The sequence below is a fragment of the Mustelus asterias genome, unplaced genomic scaffold, assembly GCF_964213995.1.
Source record: "Mustelus asterias unplaced genomic scaffold, sMusAst1.hap1.1 HAP1_SCAFFOLD_2728, whole genome shotgun sequence".
NCBI classification, from domain to species: domain Eukaryota; kingdom Metazoa; phylum Chordata; class Chondrichthyes; order Carcharhiniformes; family Triakidae; genus Mustelus; species Mustelus asterias.
In genome coordinates, this window is record NW_027592673.1 from 24107 (window position 1) to 48079 (window position 23973).

Below are 23973 nucleotides of genomic sequence, written 5' to 3' on the forward strand. Positions count from 1 at the left end.
ATCTGCATTTTCTGCAGAAGCCTACCATGGTGAACCTTATCAAACGCCTTACTAAAATCCATATATACCACGTCCACTGCCTTGCCCCCATCCACCTCCTTGGTCACTTTCTCAAAAAACTCAATAAGGTTAGTAAGGCACGACCTACCTGCCACAAAACCATGCTGACTATCACCTATCAATTCATTACTCTCCAAATAACTATAAATCCTATCCCTTATAATTTTTTCCAACATCTTGCCGACAACAGAAGTGAGACTCACCGGTCTATAATTCCCGGGGAAGTCTCTGTTCCCCTTCTTAAACAATGGGACAACATTCGCTAACCTCCAATCTTCTGGTACTATACCAGAGGCCAACGACGACCTGAAGATCAGAGCCAGAGGCTCTGCAATCACTTCTCTTGCCTCCCAGAGAATCCTTGGATAAATCCCATCCGGACCAGGGGATTTATCTATTTTCAGACCCTCCAGAATATCCTGCACATCCTCCTTATCAACTGTAATACTGTCTATTCTACTCCCCTGCAACCCAGTGTCCTCCTCAGCTATATTCATGTCCCCTTGCGTGAACACCGAAGAGAAATATTGGTTCAATGCTTCACCAATCTCCTCCGGTTCCACACATAACTTCCCTCTGCCATCTATAACTGGCCCTAAACTTGCCCTAACCAACCTTCTGTTCTTGACATACCTATAGAACGCCTTAGGATTCTCTTTAACCCTATCCGCCAAAGTCTTCTCATGTCCCCTTTTAGCCCTTCTAAGCTCGCTCTTCAACTCCCTCTTAGCCAATCTAAAGCTTTCTAGTGCAAGGTCACTGAAAGTGGCAACGCAGGTGGAGAAGGTAGTCAAGAAGACACACGGCATGCTTGCCTTCATCGGCCGGGGCATTGAGTTTAAAAATTGGCAAGTCATGTTGCAGCCTTGTAGAACCTTAGTTAGGCCGCACTTGGAATATAGTGTTCAATTCTGGTCGCCACACTACCAGAAGGATGTGGAGGCTTTGGAGAGGGCACAGAAAAGATTTACCAGGATGTTGCCTGGTATGGGGGGCATTAGCTATGAGGAGAGGTTGGAGAAACTTGGTTTGTTCTCACTGGAATGACGGAGGTTGAGGGGAGACCTGATAGAAGTCTACAAGATTATGAGGGGCATGGACAGAGTGGATAGTCAGAAGCTTTTTCCCCAGGGTGGAAGAGTCAATTACTAGGGGGCACAGGTTTAAGGTGCGAGGGGCAAGGTTTAAAGGAGATGTACGAGGCAGATTTTTTACACAGAGGGTGGTGGGTGCCTGGAACTCTCTGTCGGGGGAGGTAGTAGAAGCAGATACGGTAGTGACTTTTACGGGGCGTCTTGACAAATACATGAATAGGATGGGAATAGAGGGATATGGTCGCTGGAAGGGTAGGGGGTTTTAGTTAAGTCGGGCAGCATGGTGGGTGCAGGCTTGGAGGGCCGAAGTGCCTGTTCCTGAGCTGGAATTTTCTTTGTCCTTTGTTCTAATAAATAAACTTGAAACTAAAATGGAAGATCTCTCCTCGAGCTGATTGAGATGGATTGAAATCCAAGGCGCATCTGGAGGGGGGGGTGGGTGGGTGTGGGGGTGGGGGGGATTTCTGTCTTGAGTCTGTTTGGTAGAACGGCAGAGTGCAGTGATGGGAAATGAGGACCCAGCTGGGCACGAGAGAGCCAGGCCCCTGGTGGCAGTGTCGCCAGCCGCCCTGTATCAGGAGGTGAGCTGTCTGCAACTGCTCCGTGACGTGGGCATCCTCTTCCCCCAGCCTCCAGCGCCAGGGAAAGCTCCCTGACCCAGATTCCCAGCTCAGTAACATGCTCCTTCACACTGATCCCTGCCTGTCACTTCACAGCACGCCAGGGACACCCCGCACAGCCGCACGCCTCGCTGGAAGTGCGGTCTCTGCCGTGTGGGAGCCGCTTTGTGCACAGTAAGATCCCATCAACAGGGGCAATTTAGCTTGGCCAATCCAACCTAACCTGCACATCTTTGGACACTAAGGGGCAATTTAGCATAGCCAATCCAACCTAACCTGCGCATCTTTGGACACTAAGGGGCAATTTAGCATGGCCAATCCAACCTAACCTGCACATCTTTCGGAATGTGGGAGGAAACCCACGCAGACACGGGGAGAACGTGCAAACTCCACACAGACAGTGACCCGGGAATCGAACCCGGGTCCCTGGCGCTGTGAGGCAGCAGCGCTAACCCACCGTGCCTGCCCCATGTGTAAGTGAGGATTGTGTGGTTGTCTTGTCAGTAATTTCCCATCTCTGGGTTTTGCTTCTTGGGCTGGGCAGAGTGCGAATTTCTCTGCGCAAGATCCGTTATCGAAACAAACCCCGGCTCCCCGCCTCAGGAAAGTGAGAGCAGCGCGAGTGTGTTAATTTGTTCCACTTGCTCTCTCCCTGTTCAAATGTCAGGGGGTGGTGATTGGAAGGTAGTCGCGTCCCGGTCATAGGAAAGTGAATCAGCCTGTGTGGTAATAGTGAAATAGTAACACAAGGCTGATTCACCGCCGGCTGTGTGTGTGTGCGTGTCAGGGGGGGTACGGGCCTGCCACTCTGACCCCTGTCCCACTCTGACCCCTGTCCCACCCTCACAACAATGCACCAACTCTAAAACAGGAAATCGGTGCGGGAGGAGGCCATTCAGCCCCTCGAGCCTGCACCTACTATTCAATATGATGCGTTTTTTTGTATCCCACTCCTGCTTTCTCTCCACGCACCCTCAATCCCTTTGGCCACAAGCACCGCATCCAGTTCCCTCTTGAACATAACTAACCAACCGGCCCCCAACAGCTTCCTGTGGGAGAGAATTCCACAGGTTCACAACTCTCTGAGCGAAGAAGTTCTTCCTCATCTCGTGGAAACATAGAAGATAAGAGGAGTCCATTCGGCCCTTCGAGCTGCTCCGCCATTCATCACCATCATGGCTGATCATCCAACTCAATAGCCTAATCCTGCTTTCTCCCCATAACCTTTGATCCCGTTCACCCCCAAGTGCTATATCCAGCCGCCTCTTCAATACACTCAATGTTTTGGCATCAACTACTTCCTGTGGTAATGAATTCCACAGACTCACCACTCTTTGGGTGAAGAAATGTCTCCTCATCTCCGTCCTAAATTTACCAGGATGCTGCCTGGTTTGGAGGGTAGGTCTTATGAGGAAAGGTTGAGGGAGCTAGGGCTGTTCTCTCTGGAGCGGAGGAGGCTGAGGGGAGACTTAATAGAGGTTTATAAAATGATGAAGGGGATAGATAGAGTGAATGTTCAAAGACTATTTCCTCGGGTGGATGGAGCTATTACAAGGGGGCATAACTATAGGGTTCATGGTGGGAGATATAGGAAGGATATCAGAGGTAGGTTCTTTACGCAGAGAGTGGTTGAGGTGTGGAATGGACTGCCTGCAGTGATAGTGGAGTCAGACACTTTAGGAACATTTAAGCGGTTATTGGATAGGCACATGGAGCACACCAGGATGATAGGGAGTAGAATAGCTTGATCTTGGTTTCAGATAAAGCTCGGCACAACATTGTGGGCCGAAGGGCCTGTTCTGTGCTGTACTGTTCTATGTAAATGGTCTACCCTGAATCCTCAGACTGTGACCCCCTGGGTCTGGACTCCCCCCACCATCGGGAACATCCTCCCTGCATCTACCCTGTCCAGTCCTGTTAGAATTTTATAAGTCTCTATGAGATCCCCCCCTCATTTGTCTGAACTCCAATGAAAACAATCCTAACCTCGTCAATCCCTCCTCATACATCAGTCCCACCATCCCCGGAATCAGCCGGGTAAACCTTCGCTGCACTCCCTCGAGAGCAAGAACATCCTTCCTCAGAAAAGGAGGCCAAAACTGCATACAATACTCTAGGTGTGGCCTCACCAAGGCCCTGTATAATTGCAACAACACATCCCTGCTCCTGTACTCGAAACCTCTCGCAATGAAGGCTAACATGCCATTTGCCTTCTTTACCGCCTGCTGCACCTGCAAGCTTACCTTCAGCGACTGGTGCACAAGGACACCCAGGTCCCACTGCACACTCCCCTCTCCCGAATTTACAGCCACTCGGGTCGTAATCTGCCGCCTTGTCTTTTTTGCTTCCAGTCCCTGAATGGCTTACCCCCTCATTCTTAGACTGTGACCCCCCCCCCTAGTTCTGGACCTCTCCCAACATCGGGAACATGAGGCTGGCACGGTGGGTCAGCACTGCTGCCGCACAGGACCTGGGTTCGATTCCCGGCCTCGGGTCACCTGCACATCTTTGGACATTAAGGGGCAATTTAGCACGGCCAATCCTCCTAACCTGCACATCTTTGGGCACTAAGGGACAATTTAGCATGGCCAATCCCCCTAACCACATCTTTGGGCACTAAGGGGCAATTTAGCATGGCCAATCCCCCTAACCTGCACATCTTTTGGACTGTGGGAGGAAACCGGAGCACCAGGAAGTGTGGAATTTGCACATTCTCCCCATGTCTGCGTTGACCCGAGTGTCAGGGGGATTAGTAGGGTAAATATGTGGGGTTACGGGGAATAGGGCCTGGGTGGGATTGTTGTCAGTGCGGGCTCGATGAGGTCAAATGGCCTCCCTTCTGCACTGTGGGGCTTCTATGATTCTTCCTGCATCTCGCCTGTTCAGTCCCATCAGGATTTTATCTGTTTCTGTGAGATCCTCCCCTCATTTTTCCAGTGAGTACAAGTCCAGTCGATCCAGCCCGTCTTCATATATCAATCCTGCCATTCCGGGAATCCGTCTGGTGAATCTTCGCTGGACTCCCTCAATAGCAAGAATGTCCTTCCTCAGACTACTCAAGGTGTGGCCTCACCAAGGCCCTGCTTAATTGCAGCAAGTCTCCTATACTCAAATCTCCTTGCTATGAAGGCTGGCATGCCTTCCTCACCGCCTGCTGTACCCGCATGCCAACCTTCAGCGAGTGTTCCACCATGACACCCAGGTCACGCTGCACTTCCCCTTTTCCCAAACTGCCACCATTCAGATAATAAACTTCCTTCCTGTTTTTTGCCACCAAAGTGGATAACCTCACATTTACCCACATTATGTTGCATTTGCCAAGTATTTGCCCATTCAGCCAGCCTGTCCCAGTCACCCTGCAGCCTCTTAGCATCCTCCTCACAGCGCACACTGCCACCCAGCTTAGTGTCATCTGTGAATTTGGAGACATTGCATTCAGTTCCTTTCTCCAGATCATCCATGTACAATGTGAATAGCTGGGGTCCCATAAAGTAAATCAAAGTTCATTTATCAGTCACAAGTCGGCTTACATTAACACTGCAATGAAGTTACTGTGAAATTCTCCATGTCGCCACACTCCGGCGCCTGTTCGGGTACACTGAGGGAGAATTTAGCACGGCCAATGCACCCTAACCAACACGTCTTTGGACACTAATGGACAATTTAGCATGTCCAATCCATCTAACCCGCACATCTTTGGACATTAAGGGGCAATTTAGCATGGCCAATCCTCCTAACCTGCACATCTTTGGGTACTAAGGGGCAACTTAGCATGGCCAATCCCCCTAACCTGCACATCTTTGGGTACTAAGGGGCAATTTAGCATGGCCAATCCCCCTAACCTGCACATCTTTGGACATTAAGGGGCAATTTAGCATGGCCAATCCTCCTAACCTGCACATCTTTGGACATTAAGGGGCAATTTAGCATGGCCAATCCTCCTAACCTGCACATCTTTGGGTACTAAGGGGCAATTTAGCATGGCCAATCCCCCTAACCTGCACATCTTTGGGCACTAAGGGGCAATTTAGCATGGCCAATCCCCCTAACCTGCACATCTTTGGGTACTAAGGGGCAATTTAGCATGGCCAATCCCCCTAACCTGCACATCTTTGGGTACTAAGGGGCAATTTAGCATGGCCAATCCCCCTAACCTGCACATCTTTGGGCACTAAGGGGCAATTTAGCATGGCCAATCCCCCTAACCTGCACATCTTTGGGTACTAAGGGGCAATTTAGCATGGCCAATCCCCCTAACCTGCACATCTTTTGGACTGTGGGAGGAAACCGGAGCACCAGGAAACCCACGCAGACATGGAGGGGGTGGGTGCGGGACGTGCAGACTCCGCACAGACAGTGACCCAAGCCGGGAATCGAACCCGGGTCCCTGGCGATGTGAGGCAGCAGTGCTAACCACTGTGCCACCCCAGCACTGAACCCTGCGGTACCCCATTAGTCACTGCCTGCCACTCGGAAAAGCATCCTTTTTTTTTCCCCACTCTCTGCTTCTGGTCTGCCGACCAGCACTCTACCCACGTCAATACATTACCCGCAGTGACATGAGCTTCAATCGTGCTCACTAATCCCTTGTGTAGGAACTCACCAGAAGCCTTTTGAAAGTCCAGACACACAAGATCCACCGGTTCACTCTTGTCCACTCCACTGGTCACATCCTCAAAATTCCAGGAGATGCAATGTTCTCTCAATCCTCTCAGTTTGAGGGCAATTAGGGATGGGCAATAAGAGACACTCTAACCACCGCCCCTTCCTATTCAATGGTGTAACCATCACTGAATCCCCCCACTATCAACATCCTGGGGGTTACCATCGACCAGAAACTGAACTGGATCCAGCCATATAAATACTGTGGCTCCCAGAGCAGGTCAGAGGCTGGGAATCCTGCGGAGAGAAACTCACCTCCTGACTCCCCAAAGCCTGTCCACCATCTACGGGGCACAAGTGTGATGGGATACTCCCCACTTGCCTGGATGGGTGCGGCTCAAACAAGAAACTCGACACCATCCAGGACAAAGCAGCCCCACTTGATTGGTACCATGTCCGCAAACATCCACCCCCTCCACCACCGACGCTCAGTAGCAGCAGTGTGTACCATCTACAAGATGCACCGCAGCGACTCACCAAAGATCCTTAAACAGCACCTTCCAAACCCACGACCACTTCCATCTAGAAGGACAAGGGCAGCAGGTACATGGGGAACACCACCACCTGCAAGTCCTGCTCCAAGCCACTCACCACCCTGACTTGGAAATATATCGGCCGTTCCTTCGCTGTCGCTGGGTCAAAATCCTGGAACTCCCTCCCTAACGGCATTGTGGGTCAACCCACAGCACGTGGACTGCAGCGATTCAAGAAGGCAGCTCACCGTCACCTTCTCAAGGGCAACTAGAGATGGGCAATAAATGCTGGGCTTTGCCAATGAAACCCACATCCTGTGGAAGAACAGAGGAAAAAATTGCTTTTATTTCCAATTTTCTCCTCCCCATCCCGTCTGTCCGAGTTTCTTGGGTTCAATTCCCCCAAGTTCCTGCGACCCGGGGCTCCCTCTGTGTCACGCACGGTCATCTCATTATCGCAAGCGGGAAAGTTCACAGTGGAGGGGGGGGGGGGGCGGAACTGCAACTTGCTGCCTTCACTCTTGCAAAGGGCCAGCAGGGGCAAGACAGGCTGAATGGCCTCCCGCCCGGTGTCCGTTCTCTGATTTCGGTCCGCCAACTTGCGAGACAGATGGGGTGGGGGGGCCATTCAGCCCCTCAAGCCTGTCTCTGGGCTTAAAAGACTGGGCAAAAATCCCAGTGTTTGGCATCTTTGGTTGACCTGCAAGTTAAATGGCTTCCCCGGGGCGGGGGGGGTGGTTAAACCCCCCTCCTCCCCAGGAAATGAAGCAGCCGTGCCAGCGCACAGCAAGATCCCACATATGGCGCTGCCATGACGACTGTGTTGTCTTGGCCACATTGGGCAAGGGTGGAATGTTGACACGGCGGGTGGGGGGGGGGGGGGGAGGGTGGTACTGTGGGACCTTTTGCCCCCTCAGAGGGCAGACGGGTTCTCACTTAAACGCCTGCACTGTCGACAGCGTGGCACTCCCATTAGATACAGCAGCAGAATCAGGCCTTTTGGCCCATCGAGTCTGCCCCGCCATGGCTGATACATTCCCATTCTCCCACCTTCTCCCCATAACCCTTGACCCCCTTACCAATCAAGAACCGATCGATCTCTGTCTTCAGTACACTCAATGACCCGGCCTCCTCTGTGGCAACAAGTTCCACACATTCACCACCCTCTGGCTGAAGAAATTCCTCCTCATCTCGGCTCTAAAGGGTCGTCCCTTTACTCTGAGGCTGGGCCCTCGGATCCTAATCTCTCTCACTAATGGAAATATCTTCCCCCACGTCCACTCTATCCAGGCCTTCTGTAAGTTTCAATAAGATCCCCCCTCCCTCATCCTTTTAAACTCCCAACGAGTACAGACCCAGAGTCCTCAACCGTTCCTCATACGGCAAGCTCTTCATTCCAGGGATCATTCCAGCGAACCTCCTCTGTACCCTTTCCAAGGCCCGGCACATCCTTCCTTAGATACGGGACCCAGAATTGCTCACAATACTCCAAATGGGGTCTGACCAGAGCCTTATACAGCCTCAGAAGTACATCCCTGTTCTTGTATCCTAGCCCTCTTGACACGAATGCTAATATCGCGTTTGCCTTCCTAACGACCAACTCAATCTGCAAATTAACCTTGAGAGAATCCTGAACTAGGACTCCCGATTTCTGAATCACCGCCCCATTTAGGGAATAGTCTATGCTTTCTGTTCTCCCCCCACTCACTCTGGTAATAGTACTAGACGCGCTAGCCTGAAGCCTGTGGAGGTAGGCCCCGCACCCATGGCGACAGAGGCAAGAGTGTTATCCACTGAGTGAAGGCCGATACTTCGGGGTTGGTGGGCGGGGGCAGGGAAAGGGGGGGCGGGGGGGGGAGTTGTGATGGAGGAAGGAGATTCTGGGATCTGTGGCAGGGTTCCAGGAACAGGTCCAGGGGTTGGGGAAGGCCCAAGGCAGGGCCCAGTTGAATAGCAGCGACCGTGTAGGTGACTGCGGTCTGCCTGACAAGTCCTGTTGCTGCCTTGGAGCTGTCTTCCCTCGTCTGCCAGGCTGACGGAGCTGGTGGGGAGGGGCTTCTGTATGTTTAACATAGATCAGTTCTCATTCTGCGTTGCACCCACCCTCACTCTAATCTCCTGTGCTTGGGTGTAGGGGCTGGAGGAGGTTACAGAGATAGGGAGGGAGGGGTGGGTGTAGGGGCTGGAGGTGGTTACAGAGATAGGGAGGGGGGGGGTGTAGGGGCTGGAGGTGGTTACAGAAATAGGGAGGGGAGTGTAGGGGTTGGAGGAGGTTACAGAGATAGGGAGGGGGGTGTAGGGGCTGGAGGAGGTTGCAGAGATAGGGAGGGAGTGTAGGGGCTGGAGGAGGTTACAGAGATAGGGAGGGGGTGTAGGGGCTGGAGGAGGTTACAGAGATAGGGAGGGGGTGTAGGGGCTGGAGGAGGTTACAGAGATAGGGAGGGGGTGTAGGGGCTGGAGGAGGTTACAGAGATAAGGAGAGGGTGTAGGGGCTGGAGGAGGTTACCGAGATAGGGAGGGGGTGTAGGGGCTGGACAAAGAATGATGATGGATCCACTGGGAGATGTCCGCTTGGATGTGGCAAGACCTTTGACTGGGCTGTGTTGTGTAGTTGGGTAGAGTAATTAATAGATTGAGCGGAGGGTTGTTAGAATTTGGTTTTGTAAGATGCTAAAGGGGTTAAGCATTGCGTGGTCCCGGTAAAACATGGTGCTTTTTCTGTGCTTCGAGATTTAAAATGCAGGTACACAGAGAGCCCAGACTGAAACATTTTTATCAAAAGGCCAAACAGCAGGGTTACCAAGACAACAGGCTTTTGAATTTAGTCAATCAATTTGATTCCGCCACTTAGATACCAAAAACCGATAAAATTTAAATCTGATGGTTTTGACAACCTAGGTCCAATCCTATTGTGGGATATACTGATATGTCATCATGCGTATAAAAGAGGGGGAGCAGTGAGACGAAAAGAGCAACTGCCACCTGCCAGAGATAACAGCTCATAGCTCTCTCTCTCTCTCTCTAGAGAGAGAGGAAAGTTTATTTATTAGTCACAAGTATGGCCTCACTTGGGGCAGAGAGAGGGGTGTGAGATTTATAAGCTCATTCCTGATCATGCTTTTGCCTTTCAGAGTGGGACGTCCGGAGTCCATGTCGTTCTGGGGAATGAGGCCTGTGATCTGGATTCCATGGTTTCTGCTATCGTGCTTGCTTACTTCCTGAGGAAGGTCCGTGAACATCTCCCTCCCCTACACCCCCTCCCTATCTCTGTAACCTCCTACACCCCCTCCCTATCTTTGTAACCTCCTCCAGCACCGAGACCCCTCCCTATCTCTGTAACCTCCTCCAGCCCCCTACATCCCCTCACTATCTCTATAACCTCCTCCAGCCCCTCCCTATCTCTGTAACCTCCTCCAGCCCCTCCCTATCTCTGTAACCTCCTCCAGCCCCTCCCTATCTCTGTAACCTCCTCCAGCCCCTACACCCCCTCCCTATCTCTGTAACCTCTTCCAGCCCCCTACATCCCCTCACTATCTCTGTAACCTCCTCCAGCCCCTCCCTATCTCTGTAACCTCCTCCAGCCCTTACATACCCCCCTATCTCTGTAACCTCCTCCAGCCCCTACACCCCCTCCCTATCTCTGTAACCTCCTCCAGCCCCTACATCCCTCCCTATCTCTATAACCTCCTCCAGCCCCTCCCTATCTCTGTAACCTCCTCCAGCCCCGACATCCCCCCTATCTCTGTAACCTCCTCCAGCCCCCTACACCCTTTCCCTATCTCTGTAACCTCCTCCAGCCCCCTACATCCCCTCACTATCTCTGTAACCTCCTCCAGCCCCTCCCTATCTCTGTAACCTCCTCCAGCCCCTACACCCCCTCCCTATCTCTGTAACCTCCTCCAGCCCCTACACCCCCTCCCTATCTCTGTAACCCCCTCCAGCTCCCTACACCCCCCTCCCTATCACTGTATCCTCAAATACGGGAAAGAAGGAATGGGCTGCCGTAGCTTTTCCTCCAGCACTCATCAGGACAGGTGCAAGAATACCAAATTTCAGAGGGAGCAGCGATTTGCACCGCAGTGTGAAAAGGGCACTGATTGGTTGTCCTGGGGGATGCATGAAGGACCTACTTGACCCCCCCCCCTCCCCCCCTCCCCCACACCTTTCCATTGATATAAGACAGCACGCCTGGTCGTGTCCCTTTTGCCTGCAGGGTGCATGTTAATATTCCTCCTTGTGTGTTAATATTCCCGCACATGTGAGTGAGCTCCATGGTGAGGGTCAATGATCTTAAATTGGTTGTTGGCGTAATTTGTAGGCATGGCGTGGAACAGTAATTGTGCAGTCAAAGTGCTTCGACACGGATGCCCACTTGGATGTGAGATGGTGGGTGGCACAGTGGGTTAGCACTGCTGTCTCACAACACCAGGGACCTGGGTTCAATTCCTGGCTTGGGTCACTGTCTGTGTGGAGTCTGCGCGTTCTCCCCATGTCTGCATGGGTTTCCTCCCACAGTCCAAAAGGCGTGCAGATTAGGTGGATTGGCCATGCTAACTTGCCCCTTAGTGTCCAAAGATGTGTAGGTTAGGTGGATTGGCCATGCTAAATTGCCCCTTAGAATCATAGAATCCCTACAGTGCGGAAGGACTGCACGGTAGCACAGTGGTTAGCACTGCTGCTTCACAGCTACAGGGTCCCGGGTTCGATTCCCAGCTCGGGTCACTGTCTGTGTGGAGTTTGCACATTCTCCTCGTGTTTGCGTGGGTTTCCTCCGGGTGCTCCGGTTTCCTCCCACTGTCCAAAGATGTGCGGGTTAGGTGGATTGGCCGTGCTAAAATTGCCCCTTAGAATCATAGAATCCCTACAGTGCGGAAGGAGGCCATTCAGCCCATCACGTCTGCACCGACCACAATCCCACCCAGGCCTTATCCATGTAACCCCACATATTTAACCTGCTAATCCCCCTGACACTAGGGTCAATTTAGCATAGCCAATTCACCTGATCTGCACATCTTTGGACTGTGGGAGGAAACCGGAGCACCCGGAGGAAACCCACGCAGACACGGGGGGAGAACCGGGGCGACAGAGAGAGAGCGCACAGACAGTGACCCGAGGCCGGAATTAACCCTGGGTCCCTGGCGCTGTGAGGCAGCAGTGCTAACCCACTGTGCTGTCCAAAGATGTGTGGGTTAGGTGGATTGGCCGTGCTAAATTGTCCCTTAGTGTCCAAAGATGTGCAGGTTAGGTGGATTGGCCATTAGTGTCGGGGGATTAGCAGGGTAAATATGTGGAGTTACAGGGATAGGGTCTGGGTGGGATTTTTGGCGGTGTGGGCTCGATGGGCCGAATGGCCTCCTTCTGCACTGTCAGGATTCTGTATGTGCTTCATTTGAACGTTATCGACCTCAGGGTGTGCTGGACTCTTGGGGAAAATTCCCCGGATAACTTACCTGTTTTTAATTTGCCCTGTCAGTCGCCCTCTTGATGCTGTTCTCCTGATTTTGTTCAGTGTCGCTCCGAGTGTTTATTTAACTGTTTGAGTCTCCCTCTCTGTTGTCCTTCTCTCTCTCTCCGGTAGACCGCGCCCGACCAGAAGGCGGCGTTCGTGCCGGTCCTGAATATCCCACGCTCCGACTTCCCTCTGCGCGGCGAATGCGTGTCCCTCCTCCGGGAGAGCTGTCTGCCCCAGGAACCCCTGCTCTTCCGAGACGACATCGACCTCAATCAGCTGCACAGGGACGGCCGGCTGACCCTCACCTTGGTCGATCACAACGTCCTGCCCAGGTAGGGTGGCACAGACGGGACGGAGGGGAGAGGTGGGGCTGGTGGGAGTGGGGGCGGGGGGGGGGGGGGGGGGGAGTCAGAATTGAAAGGAGTTTCCAGGGAGTGTCATTTCAGCCCCTCTTTCAGCCGGGTTTCCCGTTACCGCGGCCATATCCCGCTGCCCCGTGCCCGCCGCCCTGTGCCCGCTTTGCTTTACTCTGCATTTCTTTACCATAAACGTGGCCAAATTCCTGCGCTGTGCCCTCTTCAACCATTTGCTTTGTCTGCCTTTCCGAGCTCCTCCTTGTTCTGAGTGTGTCCTGTCCCAATCTGCCCTCAGGCACTCAACCCCACCGCCAATCTGGTTTAAGCTCTGCCCTCATGGCATGAGCTAGAATGTTCTTCCCAGTTATGGGGCAGCACAGTGGTTAGTGCTGCTGCCTCACAGCGCTAAGGACCCGGGTTGAATTCCTGGCTTGGCTCACTGTCTGTGTGGAGTTTGCACGTTCTCCCTGTGTCTGTGTGGGTTTCCTCCGGGTGCTCCGGTTTCCTCTCACACTCCAAAGATGTGCAGGTTAGGTGGATTGGCCATGCTAAATTGTCCCTTAGTGTCCAAAGATGTGTAGGTTAGGTGGATTGGCCATGCTAAATTGTCCCTTAGTGTCCAAAGTTGTGCAGGTTAGGTGGATTGGCCATGCTAAATTGCCCCTTAGTGTCCAAAGATGTGTAGGTTAGGTGGATTGGCCATGCTAAATTGCCCCTTAGTGTCCAAAGATGTGTAGGTTAGGTGGATTGGCCATGCTAAATTGTCCCTTAGTGTCCAAAGATGTGCAGGTTAGGTGGATTGGCCATGCTAAATTGTCCCTTAGTGTCCAAAGATGTGCAGGTTAGGTGGATTGGCCATGCTAAATTGTCCCTTAGTGTCCAAAGTTGTGCAGGTTAGGTGGATTGGCCATGCTAAATTGTCCCTTAGTGTCCAAAGTTGTGCAGGTTAGGTGGATTGGCCATGCTAAATTGTCCCTTAGTGTCCAAAGATGTGCAGGTTAGGTGGATTGGCCATGCTAAATTGTCCCTTAGTGTCCAAAGTTGTGCGGGTTAAGTGGATTGGCCATGGTAAATTGCCCCCGTTGACCCTCGCGTGTGTGGGTGTACGGACGCCGGAGCTTTGCTCTTTGCTGCTGTGCCGTTACGGGGTGTTATTCTGTTCTCCGCCCTAGGGGTGACGCGGCCCTGGAGGAGGCGGTAACGGAGGTGATTGACCACAGGCTGGTGGAGCGGCCATTCTCCCCCGCCTGCGCGGTGACTGCTGAGCTGGTGGGGTCCTGCGCCACGCTGGTGACGGAGCGGATCGTCCAGAGAGCGCCCGAGATTCTGGACCGGCAGCTGGCTTCCATTCTGCGGAGTAAGCGTCCCATCGGGGGGGGGGGTGGTTTGCTTTTATTTTCGAGGCGGGGGTGGGAGATGGTGGACACCGCTGTCAAAAGGGGCTATATCTACATTCATCGCTTAACAATCCAATGGAGGATGTCAGGAGTAACTCCTTCACTCGGAGTAAGGTTAAAGGTCATGCCGCCATGGTCCCAGAGGCCCATGGGCTGTTCTCTCTCTCTCTCCCATTTTGAGGTGATTTAACCCAAGGGGCAAGGTTGAGAAGGTGTAAATAACCTGATATATTCAAATCCATTTGGTGCAGAAGGAGGCCATTCGGCCCATCGGGTCTGCACAGAGAACAATTCCACCCAGCCTATAACCCCACCTGTTTCCCCTGCTAGTCCCCCTGACACTAAGGGGCAATTTAGCATGGCCAATCCAACTAACCTGGACATCTTTGGACACTAAGGGGCAATTTAGCATGGCCAATCCACCTAACCTGTACATCTTTGGACACTAAGGGGCAATTTAGCATGGCCAAGCCACCTAATCTACACATCTTTGGACACTAAGGGGAATTTAACACGGCCAATCCACCTAACCTGCACATTTTTCGAACTGTGGGAGGAAACCGGAGCACCCGGAGGAAACCCACGCAGACACTGGGAGAACGTGCAAACTCCACACAGTACCCTTGAGGGGTACTCGAGGTGGACAGCAGAGATTCATTAAAGGGAGATGGGGGGAGGCTGGATAAACAAGGGAGAAGGGGATGGAAGGGTACCTTGACGGGGTGAGATGGAGAGGAGGGTGGGAGGAGGCACCAACGCGCGCTGGGCCCAGTTTCTGTGCCCCGTTTCGAAGCGAGGTGTCGTAAATGAAGACTGACTCCTTTTTCCTCCGGCAGGTACCATTGTGCTGGACTGCATCAACATGGCTCCCGAGGCAGGGAAAGTCACGCCCAAGGACACCCAGTACGTGACCCTCCTGGAATCCAAATTTGACAAGCTCCCACCCAGAGCCGCCACCTTCGACTCGCTACAGAAAGCCAAGTTTGACGTTAGCGGTAATCTTCCGTTTGTGCGCAGCCCATTTGGAGAGGGGGGGGGGGGAAAAGCAATGTTAGCCGGTGCACGCTCCTGTCGCTGGTTCGAGACCCGCTTCTGTACAGCAATGCAGACTGAGGGTGCAGTACGGAGAAAGAGGCAGCCAGTTTGTGCACAGCAAGCTCCCACGTGGTCGTGACCCAGGGCATCTGTTTTTTCCAGGATGCGCGAGGGACAAAGACCCCGCTACTCGGGAGAACCCCCCTAGTAAAATTTGCGTTGCGGTGGAGATGCCGGCGTTGGACTGGGGTGGGCACAGTAAGAAGTCTCTCAACACCAGGTTAAAGTCCAACAGGTTTATTTGGAATCACGAGCTTTCGGAGCGCTGCTCCTTCATCAGGTGAGCGGAGAGGTAGGCTTCGCAAACACGGCATATAGAGGCCAAGACACAATTGCACGATAACGTTTGGCCATTAGCACAGTGGTTAGCACTGCTGCCTCACAGCGCCAGGGACCCGGGTTCGATTCCCGGCTTGGGTCACTGTCTGTGCGGAGTCTGCACGTTCTCCCCGTGTCTGCGTGGGTTTCCTCCCACAGTCCAAAGATGTGCGGGTTAGGGTGTATTGGCAGTGCTAAATTGCCCCTTGATGTCAGGGATTAGGAGGTTAAATACATGGGGTTACGGGGCCAGGGCCTGGGTGGGTTGTGGTTGGTGCGGACTTGAAGGGCCAAATGGCCTCCTTCTGCACTGTAGGGATCCTATGAATGGCTACCTGTCAAGACTCGCATTCAGCCAAGTCTTTACAGGTACAGACAGTGCGAGTGGAGAGAGGGATAATCACAGGTTAAAGAGGGTGAATTGCCTCAAAGCCAGGACAGTTAGTAGGATTTTGCAATCCCAGGCCGAATGCCGCCTTGGTGAGACCATGCGGACACAATGACAATGAATGAACGGACACCGCGCGATAATCGCCAGGCAGGAGTGTCCCCGTCCTGTCGGGGAACACTTCAACAGTCAAGGGCATTCGGCCTCTGATCTTTGGGTAAGCGTTCTCCAAGGCGGCCTTCACGACACACGGCAACAATGTAGAATCGCTGAGCAGAAACTGATAGCCAAGCTCCACATGCATGAGGACGGCCTCAACTGGGACCTTTGGTTCATGTCACACTACGTGTAACCCCCACCATTCGGCCTGGGCTTGCAAAATCTTACTAACTGTCCTGGCTTTGAGATAATTCACACCTCTTTAACCTGTGATTATCCCTCTCTCCACTCGCATTGTCTGTACCTGTAAAGACTTGATTACCTGTAAAGACTCGCATTCCAATCATTATCATGCAATTGTGTCTTGGCCTCTATACGCCGTGTTTGTGAAACCGACCTCTCCGCTCACCTGAGGAAGGAGCAACACTCCGAAAGCTCGTGATTCCAAATATACCTGTCGGACTTTAACCTGGTGTTGTGAGACTTCTTACTGTGCCCACTTTGCGATAGTGGCCGTGAGATCGGGTGCGAGGTGCCCAGAGCACTTGTAAAGAGAGACCGCCAGGGGGTGCTTGGGGAGGCAGACTATCTCACGTGCTGCGTCCCGTGGATGAACCCGGTTAACACGAAGAAGTCTTAGTGTTCAGTTTCACACCACGAGCTGGCGGGGGATCGAGATAATTTCTTGCAAGTCCACCTGAAGGAGTAGAGACACTGCTAACAGCGCAGTGCTCCCTTGGCGCTGACGCTCTGACTGTGAGGTGTTCCCTGAGTGCCCCCAGGGCAGCGTGGCGCTCCCTTGATGCTGTCCCCCCCCCCCCCCCCCCCCCCAACCTGATGACGTGGAGCTTCCTTGGTGGTGACCCTCTGTCAGGAACCTGGACCTGAACCCCCAAGGTATATTATGAAGTCAAACTAGACACCACTCCAAGGTTCTGAAGAACAGAGGGACCTTGGCGTGTTTGTCCATAGATCTCTGAAGGTGGAAAGGCAGGTTAATGGTGAAAAAAGGCATCTGGCACAATCGCCTTTATCAATCGGGGTTTAGATTACCAAAGCAGAGAGGTCATGATGGAGTGTGTGAACTTTGGTGAGGCCACAGCTGGAGCACTGTGTGCAGTTCTGGTCGCCACATTATAGGAAGGATGTGGTTGCACTGGAGGGGGTGCAGAGGAGATTCACCAGGATGCTGCCTGGGATGGAGCGTTGAAGTTATGAAGAGAGGTTGGATAGGCTTGGGGTTGTTTTCTCTGGAGCAGAGAGGACTGAGGGGCGACCTGATTGAGGTGTTCAAGATTGTGAGGGGCACGGACAGGAGCAGCTTAGTTGAAGGGTCAGTTACGAGGGGCACAAGTTAAAAGTCAGACGTAGGAGGTTTAGGGGGAATTTGAGAAAAGAGTTTTTTACCCAGAGGGTGGTGAGGTCTGGAATGCGCTGCCTGGGAGGGTGCTGGAGGTGGGATGCCTCACATCCTTTATAAAGTACCTGGATGAGCACTTGGCGTCATAACATGCAGGGCTATGGGCCAAGTGCTGGCAAGTGGGATTAGGTGGGCAGGTCAGGGCCTTTCATGTGTCGGTGCAGACTCGATGGGCTGAAGGGCCTCTTCTGCACTGTAGGATTCTGTGATTATTCTCTTTTGGCATAAATATGAGGAAAGGATGCTTCCTCCAGGAATTATTCTACTGACAAAGTAAGGATAGAAACTAGAAGCAGGAGGAGGCCATTCGGCCCTTCCAGCCTGCTCCGCCATTCATTTTGATCATGGCTGATCATCGAATTCAATATCCTGATCCCCCTTCCCCCCCATTTCCCTCGATCCCTTTAGCCCCAAGAGCTATATCTATATCTTCTCCAAATCACACAACATTTTGGCCTCAGCTACTTTCTGTGGGAGTGAATTCCACACATTCACCACCCTCTGGGTGAAGAAATTTCCCCTCACCTCAGTCCTAAAAGGTTTACCCCTTATCCTCAAACTATGACCCCCTAGTTCTGGACTCCCCCCACCATTGGGAACATTCTTTCTGAATCTACCCTGTTAGAATTTTATAAGTTTCTATGAGATTCCCCCTCACTCTTCTAAACTCCAATGAACATAATCCTAACCGGCTTAGTCTCTCCTCATATGACAGACCTGCCATCCCAGGAATCAGCCTGGTAAACCTTCGCTGCGCTCCCTCTATAGCAGGAACATCCTTCCTCAGATAAGGAGCCCAAAACTGCACACAATACTCCACCAACGCCCTGTACAATTGCAGCAAAACATCCCTATCCCTCAAATCCTCTTGCTGTGAAGGCCAACATACCAATTACCTTCTTTACTGCCTGCTGTACCTGTGCGCTTACTTTCAGCGACTGATGCACGAGGACTCCAAGGTCTCGCTGAGTATCCACCTCTCTCAATTTACACACGTTCAAATAATAATCTGTCTTCCTGTTATTGCTGCCAAAGTGGATAACCTCACATTTATCCACATTATACTGCATCTGCCATGCAGATGCCCACACACTCAGCCTGTCCAAATCACGCTGAAGCATCTCTGCATCCTCCTCACAGCTCACCCTCCCACCCAACTTTGTATCGTCTGCAAATTTGGAGATAATACATTCAGTTCCCTCTTCCAAATCATTAATAACATAATTTAAATATAACTCTAACAAATGAAGCAATTTAACTATTGATAGTTGAACAATATTTTAAAATGAAAAGGAACCAACTTTAATTTCTAACTTATCGCTGTTTCAGTTCCAAGTGAGCAACATTTCGCTTGCAGACTTAAGCTCCACTTTAAATACAATAATAAATATACTTGCTAGAATGAGAGTAGACGGTCTCGAAGCTTTCAGAGAGAGGTGGAGTTCCAGAAAGCCGGCAAACTCAATTTCAACCAGGTTTCAGCTGCAAACTACACTGCTTTCTGCAAAGGACTTTTTTCTCTGTTTCAGACCCAGGACGGCACATAAACCACTACATCACATGACCGAGTGTCTGCTTTAAATTGATAGGCTGGATTCAAACACATTGAAACATCTGGAGTCTGTTACCAAGGCAACCCTGCTGCCTGGCCTTTGATAAAAATGTTTCAGTCTGGGACCCCCGTATGCACCTGCATTTTAAACCTCCAGGCACAAACTAAACACCGGCTTTTAAGCGATGTTTTTTCAACATTTTTGCACCCCTTACATCTTTACCAACATTAATTTCCATTTTCGCAACGGTAGGGAGGCCAATTCCATCCCGTCGGTATAAATTGTTCTGTTCTCTCCAGGGCTAACCATCGAGCAGATGCTGAGGAAAGACCTGAAGGCTTTGTCCGGCGGGGATTTCCATTTGGCCATCAGTGCCGTCTACCTGAAGCTTGAGGTAGGAAAGTTGTAACGAGTTCACACTAACCTTCCTTCACTGAGGCGAGTAGCGGAGATTGTAGTCGCGTTGTTTCTTTGGTCCCCTCCCATTATTCAGAATTCCAGCCTGGGGATGGCAGCCTCAGGGTGTGAGCCTCAGGGTGGGTATTTACTTTTCCATTTTCAGGGGGATGTGTGGGGAGGGGTCACTGGGGCAAGTCCAGTATTTGTTACCCATCCTTAATTGCCCCTTTTGCACTGAGTGTCTCGCTCGGGCCATTTCAGAGAGGGGCAGTTAAGAGTTGATCACGTTGCTGTGTGTGGGGGGTGTGTGTGCGTGGCGGGGAAGGGGGGTGGGGGGGGAGGTCTGGAGTCACATGTAGGCCAGACCGGGGTAAGGGCGGCAGATTTCCTTCCCTAAAGGGGACATTAGTGAACCAGATGGGTTTATTTTTTTTGCGACAATCGATGATCGTTGCCACGGTCGCCGTGATCGAGACTCGCTCCCAATCCCAGATTTTATTAACCGGATTTAAATTCCCACCAGCTGCCCTTGGGTGAGAGGGTAAGGGGGAGGTTAGTGGGGGGCGGTGTGTGTGAGTGAGAGGGTGGCTGGATGTGTGTGTATTAGGGGCCTGACTGTGATGCACTGCGTGGTTGAATTGCCATGTGTGGGCTTTGGTGTGTCTGGGGGTCAAGCTTCAGTTACGAAGTGACTTCGCTCTTTGACCAAGGGGCGGCACGGTGGCACACTGGGTCAGCACTGCTGCCTCACAGCGCCAGGGACCCGGGTTCGATTCCCGGCTCGGGTCACCGTCTGTGCGGAGTCTGCCTGTGTCTGCGTGGGTTTTCTCCGGGTGCTCCGGTTTCCTCCCACACTCCGAAAGATGTGCGGGTTAGGTGGATTGGCCGTGCTAAATTGTCCTTTAGTGTCCCGGGGTGTGTAGATTAGAGGGATTAGCGGGGTAAATGTGTGGGGGATAGGGCCTGGGGTGGGATTGTGGTCGGTGCAGACTCGATGGGCCGAATGGCTTCCTCCTGCTCTGTGGGGATTCTCTTGACTCTAACCCCTGATCCCCCTTTCGCCTGCAGGATCTGCTGGCACGTCCGTGCCTGAAGGAGGCCTTTGAGGAATTCTGCCGGGCGGGAGGCTACAACGTTCTGGTGGTCATGACGATCTCCTTCGGCCAGAGGAGCGAGCCCTATCGGCAGTTGGGGGTCTACAGCGCCCACAGTGACTTGAGAGAATCGGTGGGTGTGGATTTTAGGAGCTTCCTTGTCGGGTTTGTTGGTGGGGGGGGGGGGGTAGTGAGGAGATGGTGGGGGGGGGGGAATCGGAATGGCTGAGTTCCCTATCTCAGCCCTGCCATTGCAAAGTGAAAGGAGTCTCTCCCACCACCCCCTTCCCCCGCCTTGACCATTGACTGCTGGGTAATGGGGGGAGGGATCCGAGGTTCCTCGCTGCCTCTCAGTGGCTCCAGTGTGCAAGGGGTTAAGCAGAGTCAAACTGGGCTTGTGAGGCTTCCCCTGGTTCAATAGCTTGCCTCGGGCTTTTCCTGGGGAAAGAGTTCTCATTATACTTTCATGGGATGTGGGCGTCGCTGGCCAGGCCCCAGCATTTATCACCCATCCCCAATTTCCCCTCAAGAAGGTGGTGGGTGAGCCGCCATCTTGAATCCGATGCAGTCCCCGTGTGTGGGTAGGTACACCCACAGTGCTGTTAGGGAGGGAGTTCCAGGATTGTTATTGGACATCAGTCAGACCCCATGTGTGGGGTAGGTACACCCACAGTGCTGTTAGGGAGGGAGTTCTGGGATTTTGACCCCAGCCGCAGTGAAGGAACGGCCGATATATTTCCCAGTCGGGATGGTGAGTGGCTCGGAGGGGGAACTTGCAGGTGGTGGGTGTTCCCCATGTGTCTGCTGCCCCGCCCTTGTCCTTCTAGATGGTAGAGGTGGCGGGTTTGGAAGGTGCTGTTGAAGGAGCCTTGGTGAGTCGCTGCGGTGCATCTTGTAGATGGTTCACACGGCTGCCACTGTGCGTCGGTGGTGGAGGGAGTGAGTGTTTGTGGTCAGCGTGTCGATCGAGCGGGGCTGCTTTGTCCTGGATGGTGTCGAGCTTTTCGAGTGTTAGGAGCTGCACTCATCGAGGCAAGTGGAGATTGTTGTTGGAGTCGTGCTCACCAGGCAAGTGGAGATTGTTGTTGGAGACGCGCTCACCAGGCAAGTGGAGATTGTTGTTGGAGACGTACTTGTCCAAGCAAGTGGAGATTGTTGTTGGAACCGGCACTCATCCAGGCAAGTGGAGATTGTTGTTAGAGACGCACTCATCCAGGCAAGTGGAGATTATTCCATCACCCTCCTGACTTGTGCCTTGTAGATGATGGGCAGACTTTAGGGGAGTCAGGAGGTGAGTGTAACGGATGAAGCAAGTATCTATGGACCGGTCAGTCTGATTTCAGTGGTGGGCAAATTATTAGAATTGATTTTGAGAGCTAGAATAGACTGTCACTTAGTAAGGAACAGATTAATTGGGGTCAGTCAACATGGTTTTGTTAGGGGAGGTAGCAGGGGTGGCACAGTGGTTAGCACTGCTGCCTCAGTGCCAGGGACTGGTTTTGATTCCAGGCTTGGGTCACTGTCTGTGCGGAGTCTGCACGTTCTCCCCGTGTCAGTGAGGGTTTCCTCCGGATGCTCCGGTTTCCTCCCACTGTCCGAAAGACGTGTTGGTTAGGTGGATGGGCCGTGCTACATTGCCCCTTAGTGTCCAAAGATGTACAAGGTTATTTTATTTGATTTATTATTGTCATATGTATCGAGATACAGTGAAAAGTATTGTTTCTTGCGTGCTATACAGACAAAGCATACCGTTCATAGAGAAGGAAAGGAGAGAGTGCAGAATGTAGTGTTACAGTCACAGCTAGGGTGTAGAGAAAGATCAACTTAATGCGAGGTAGGTCCATTCAAAAGTCTGACAGCAGCAGGGAAGAAGCTGTTCTTGAGTCGGTTGGTACGTGACCTCAGACTTTTGTATTGGGGCAATTTAACGTGGCCATTCCACCTATCCCGCACATCTTTGGCGTGTGGGAGGAAACCGGAGCATCCGGAAGAAACCCATGCAGACACGGGGAGGGAGGGGGGGGCGGGGGGGGGGGGGAGTGGTGGAGAACGTGCAGACTCCAATGGAATTGAGGTGAGAATTGGACATGGCCTGCTCCCGATTGGTGTGTTTGATGTAGGTACACCCACTGCGCTGTTAGGGGGTTTCCCAAATGATCTCAGGCGGTGGAGCAGCGAAATATCTTTCCCGGGAAGGCTTTCCAAGAGGGAGAGCTCGGCCACAGGGCGTGGCTGAAGTGACGTGGCGAGAGATAGAAACAGCGGGATTTTCGGGGTCGTGAAGGGATCCGAGGGTGGGGGTGAGGGGAGGTGATGGGAGGGGTGAGGGGGCAGTTGTCCTTTAGTCAGCTTCTCTCTGCTTTCTGCGGTTCCAGGTGAGTCGGGCCTTGGAGGAAGCCGAGAGCCCGTCGCTCCAGCTGACGCCGATGGACAGCCCCTGCGCGGAGATGGCTGCCTATCACCAGGGAAACGGGCTGGCCTCCCGCAAGAAGCTGCTACCCATCGTCAGGGACCTGCTGAAGGCCCAGGAGCCATGCTGGGGCGAGCGGCGGGTCGAGGAGGCCTGCCGCGACGAGGAGGGCCTCCTGCCGCCCACCCCCATGAACAGCCTGGTGGAGGGCTGCCCCCTGGACGGCGGCCTGCCCAAGCTGACGCCCGAGGCCGTCCTGGAGAAGTTCAGCAAAATGGCCGCCGCGGGGCCTGCGTCCGATTCGGCAACGTCCGGCTACCGTTAGCCCGGGGAACACCGTTGTTGCTGACCCTGGGTGGGGTGTGTGACGGGCCGGAGGCGGGGGAGGGAAAGATGGGGTGCGGGTAGTCACCAGTGCCCCCCCCAACCCGTTGTGGGCACGCCAAGAGCCAGCCCTCTCGGGCAGCCATTACGCAGAGGTCTCTTTTGAACCAGTCACCTAATTTCACCCCCCCGCCCCCCTCCTCTAGCTGACATTGCACCACCCTGGTTCTCTTTGCCCTCCCCACCGACCCAATTTTGCAGGCTTCCTGATATTGGGAACCGGAATCCATCCCCATAATCCTTTGGTACACAGTGTTAGGAACATGGAAGGGGAAGGCCGTTCGGCCCCTCTAACCTCAGTGAGATTGTGGCTTCAATCGCCTGTGACCTAACTTCATCCCACCCCCACCCCAGTTGCCCCATATCCAATCGCCTGTAGCCTAACTCCATCTACCCGTCGCCCAGTATCCAATGGTCTATGGTCTAACTACGTCTATCCATCGCTCCGTTTCCAATCGTCTGTGGCCTAACTACATCCCCACCCCCTGTCGCCCCGTATCCAATCACCTGTGGTCTCACTCCATCTATCCATTACCCCGTATCCAATCACCTGTGGTCTAACTATGTCTATCTATCGCCCCGTATCCAATCATCTGTGGTCTAACTATGTCTATCCATTACCCCGTATCCAATCACCTG

General features: G+C 52.8%; 1 protein-coding gene across 1 annotated transcript in view; it reads left to right on the plus strand.

Moving 5' to 3' along the window:
* The window catches only part of prune (prune exopolyphosphatase), a 36726-nt gene extending 12759 nt beyond the window's left edge, over positions 1 to 23967 (plus strand). The window contains exons 2-8 of the mRNA XM_078207801.1: positions 10041 to 10136; positions 12488 to 12693; positions 13890 to 14074; positions 14951 to 15109; positions 19347 to 19441; positions 20515 to 20673; positions 22916 to 23967. Coding sequence (XP_078063927.1) covers positions 10041 to 10136; positions 12488 to 12693; positions 13890 to 14074; positions 14951 to 15109; positions 19347 to 19441; positions 20515 to 20673; positions 22916 to 23275 — 1260 coding nt within the window. The 3' untranslated portion in view covers positions 23276 to 23967. The remainder of the gene's footprint in view (positions 1 to 10040; positions 10137 to 12487; positions 12694 to 13889; positions 14075 to 14950; positions 15110 to 19346; positions 19442 to 20514; positions 20674 to 22915) is intronic.
* Positions 23968 to 23973: the final 6 nt, after the last annotated feature.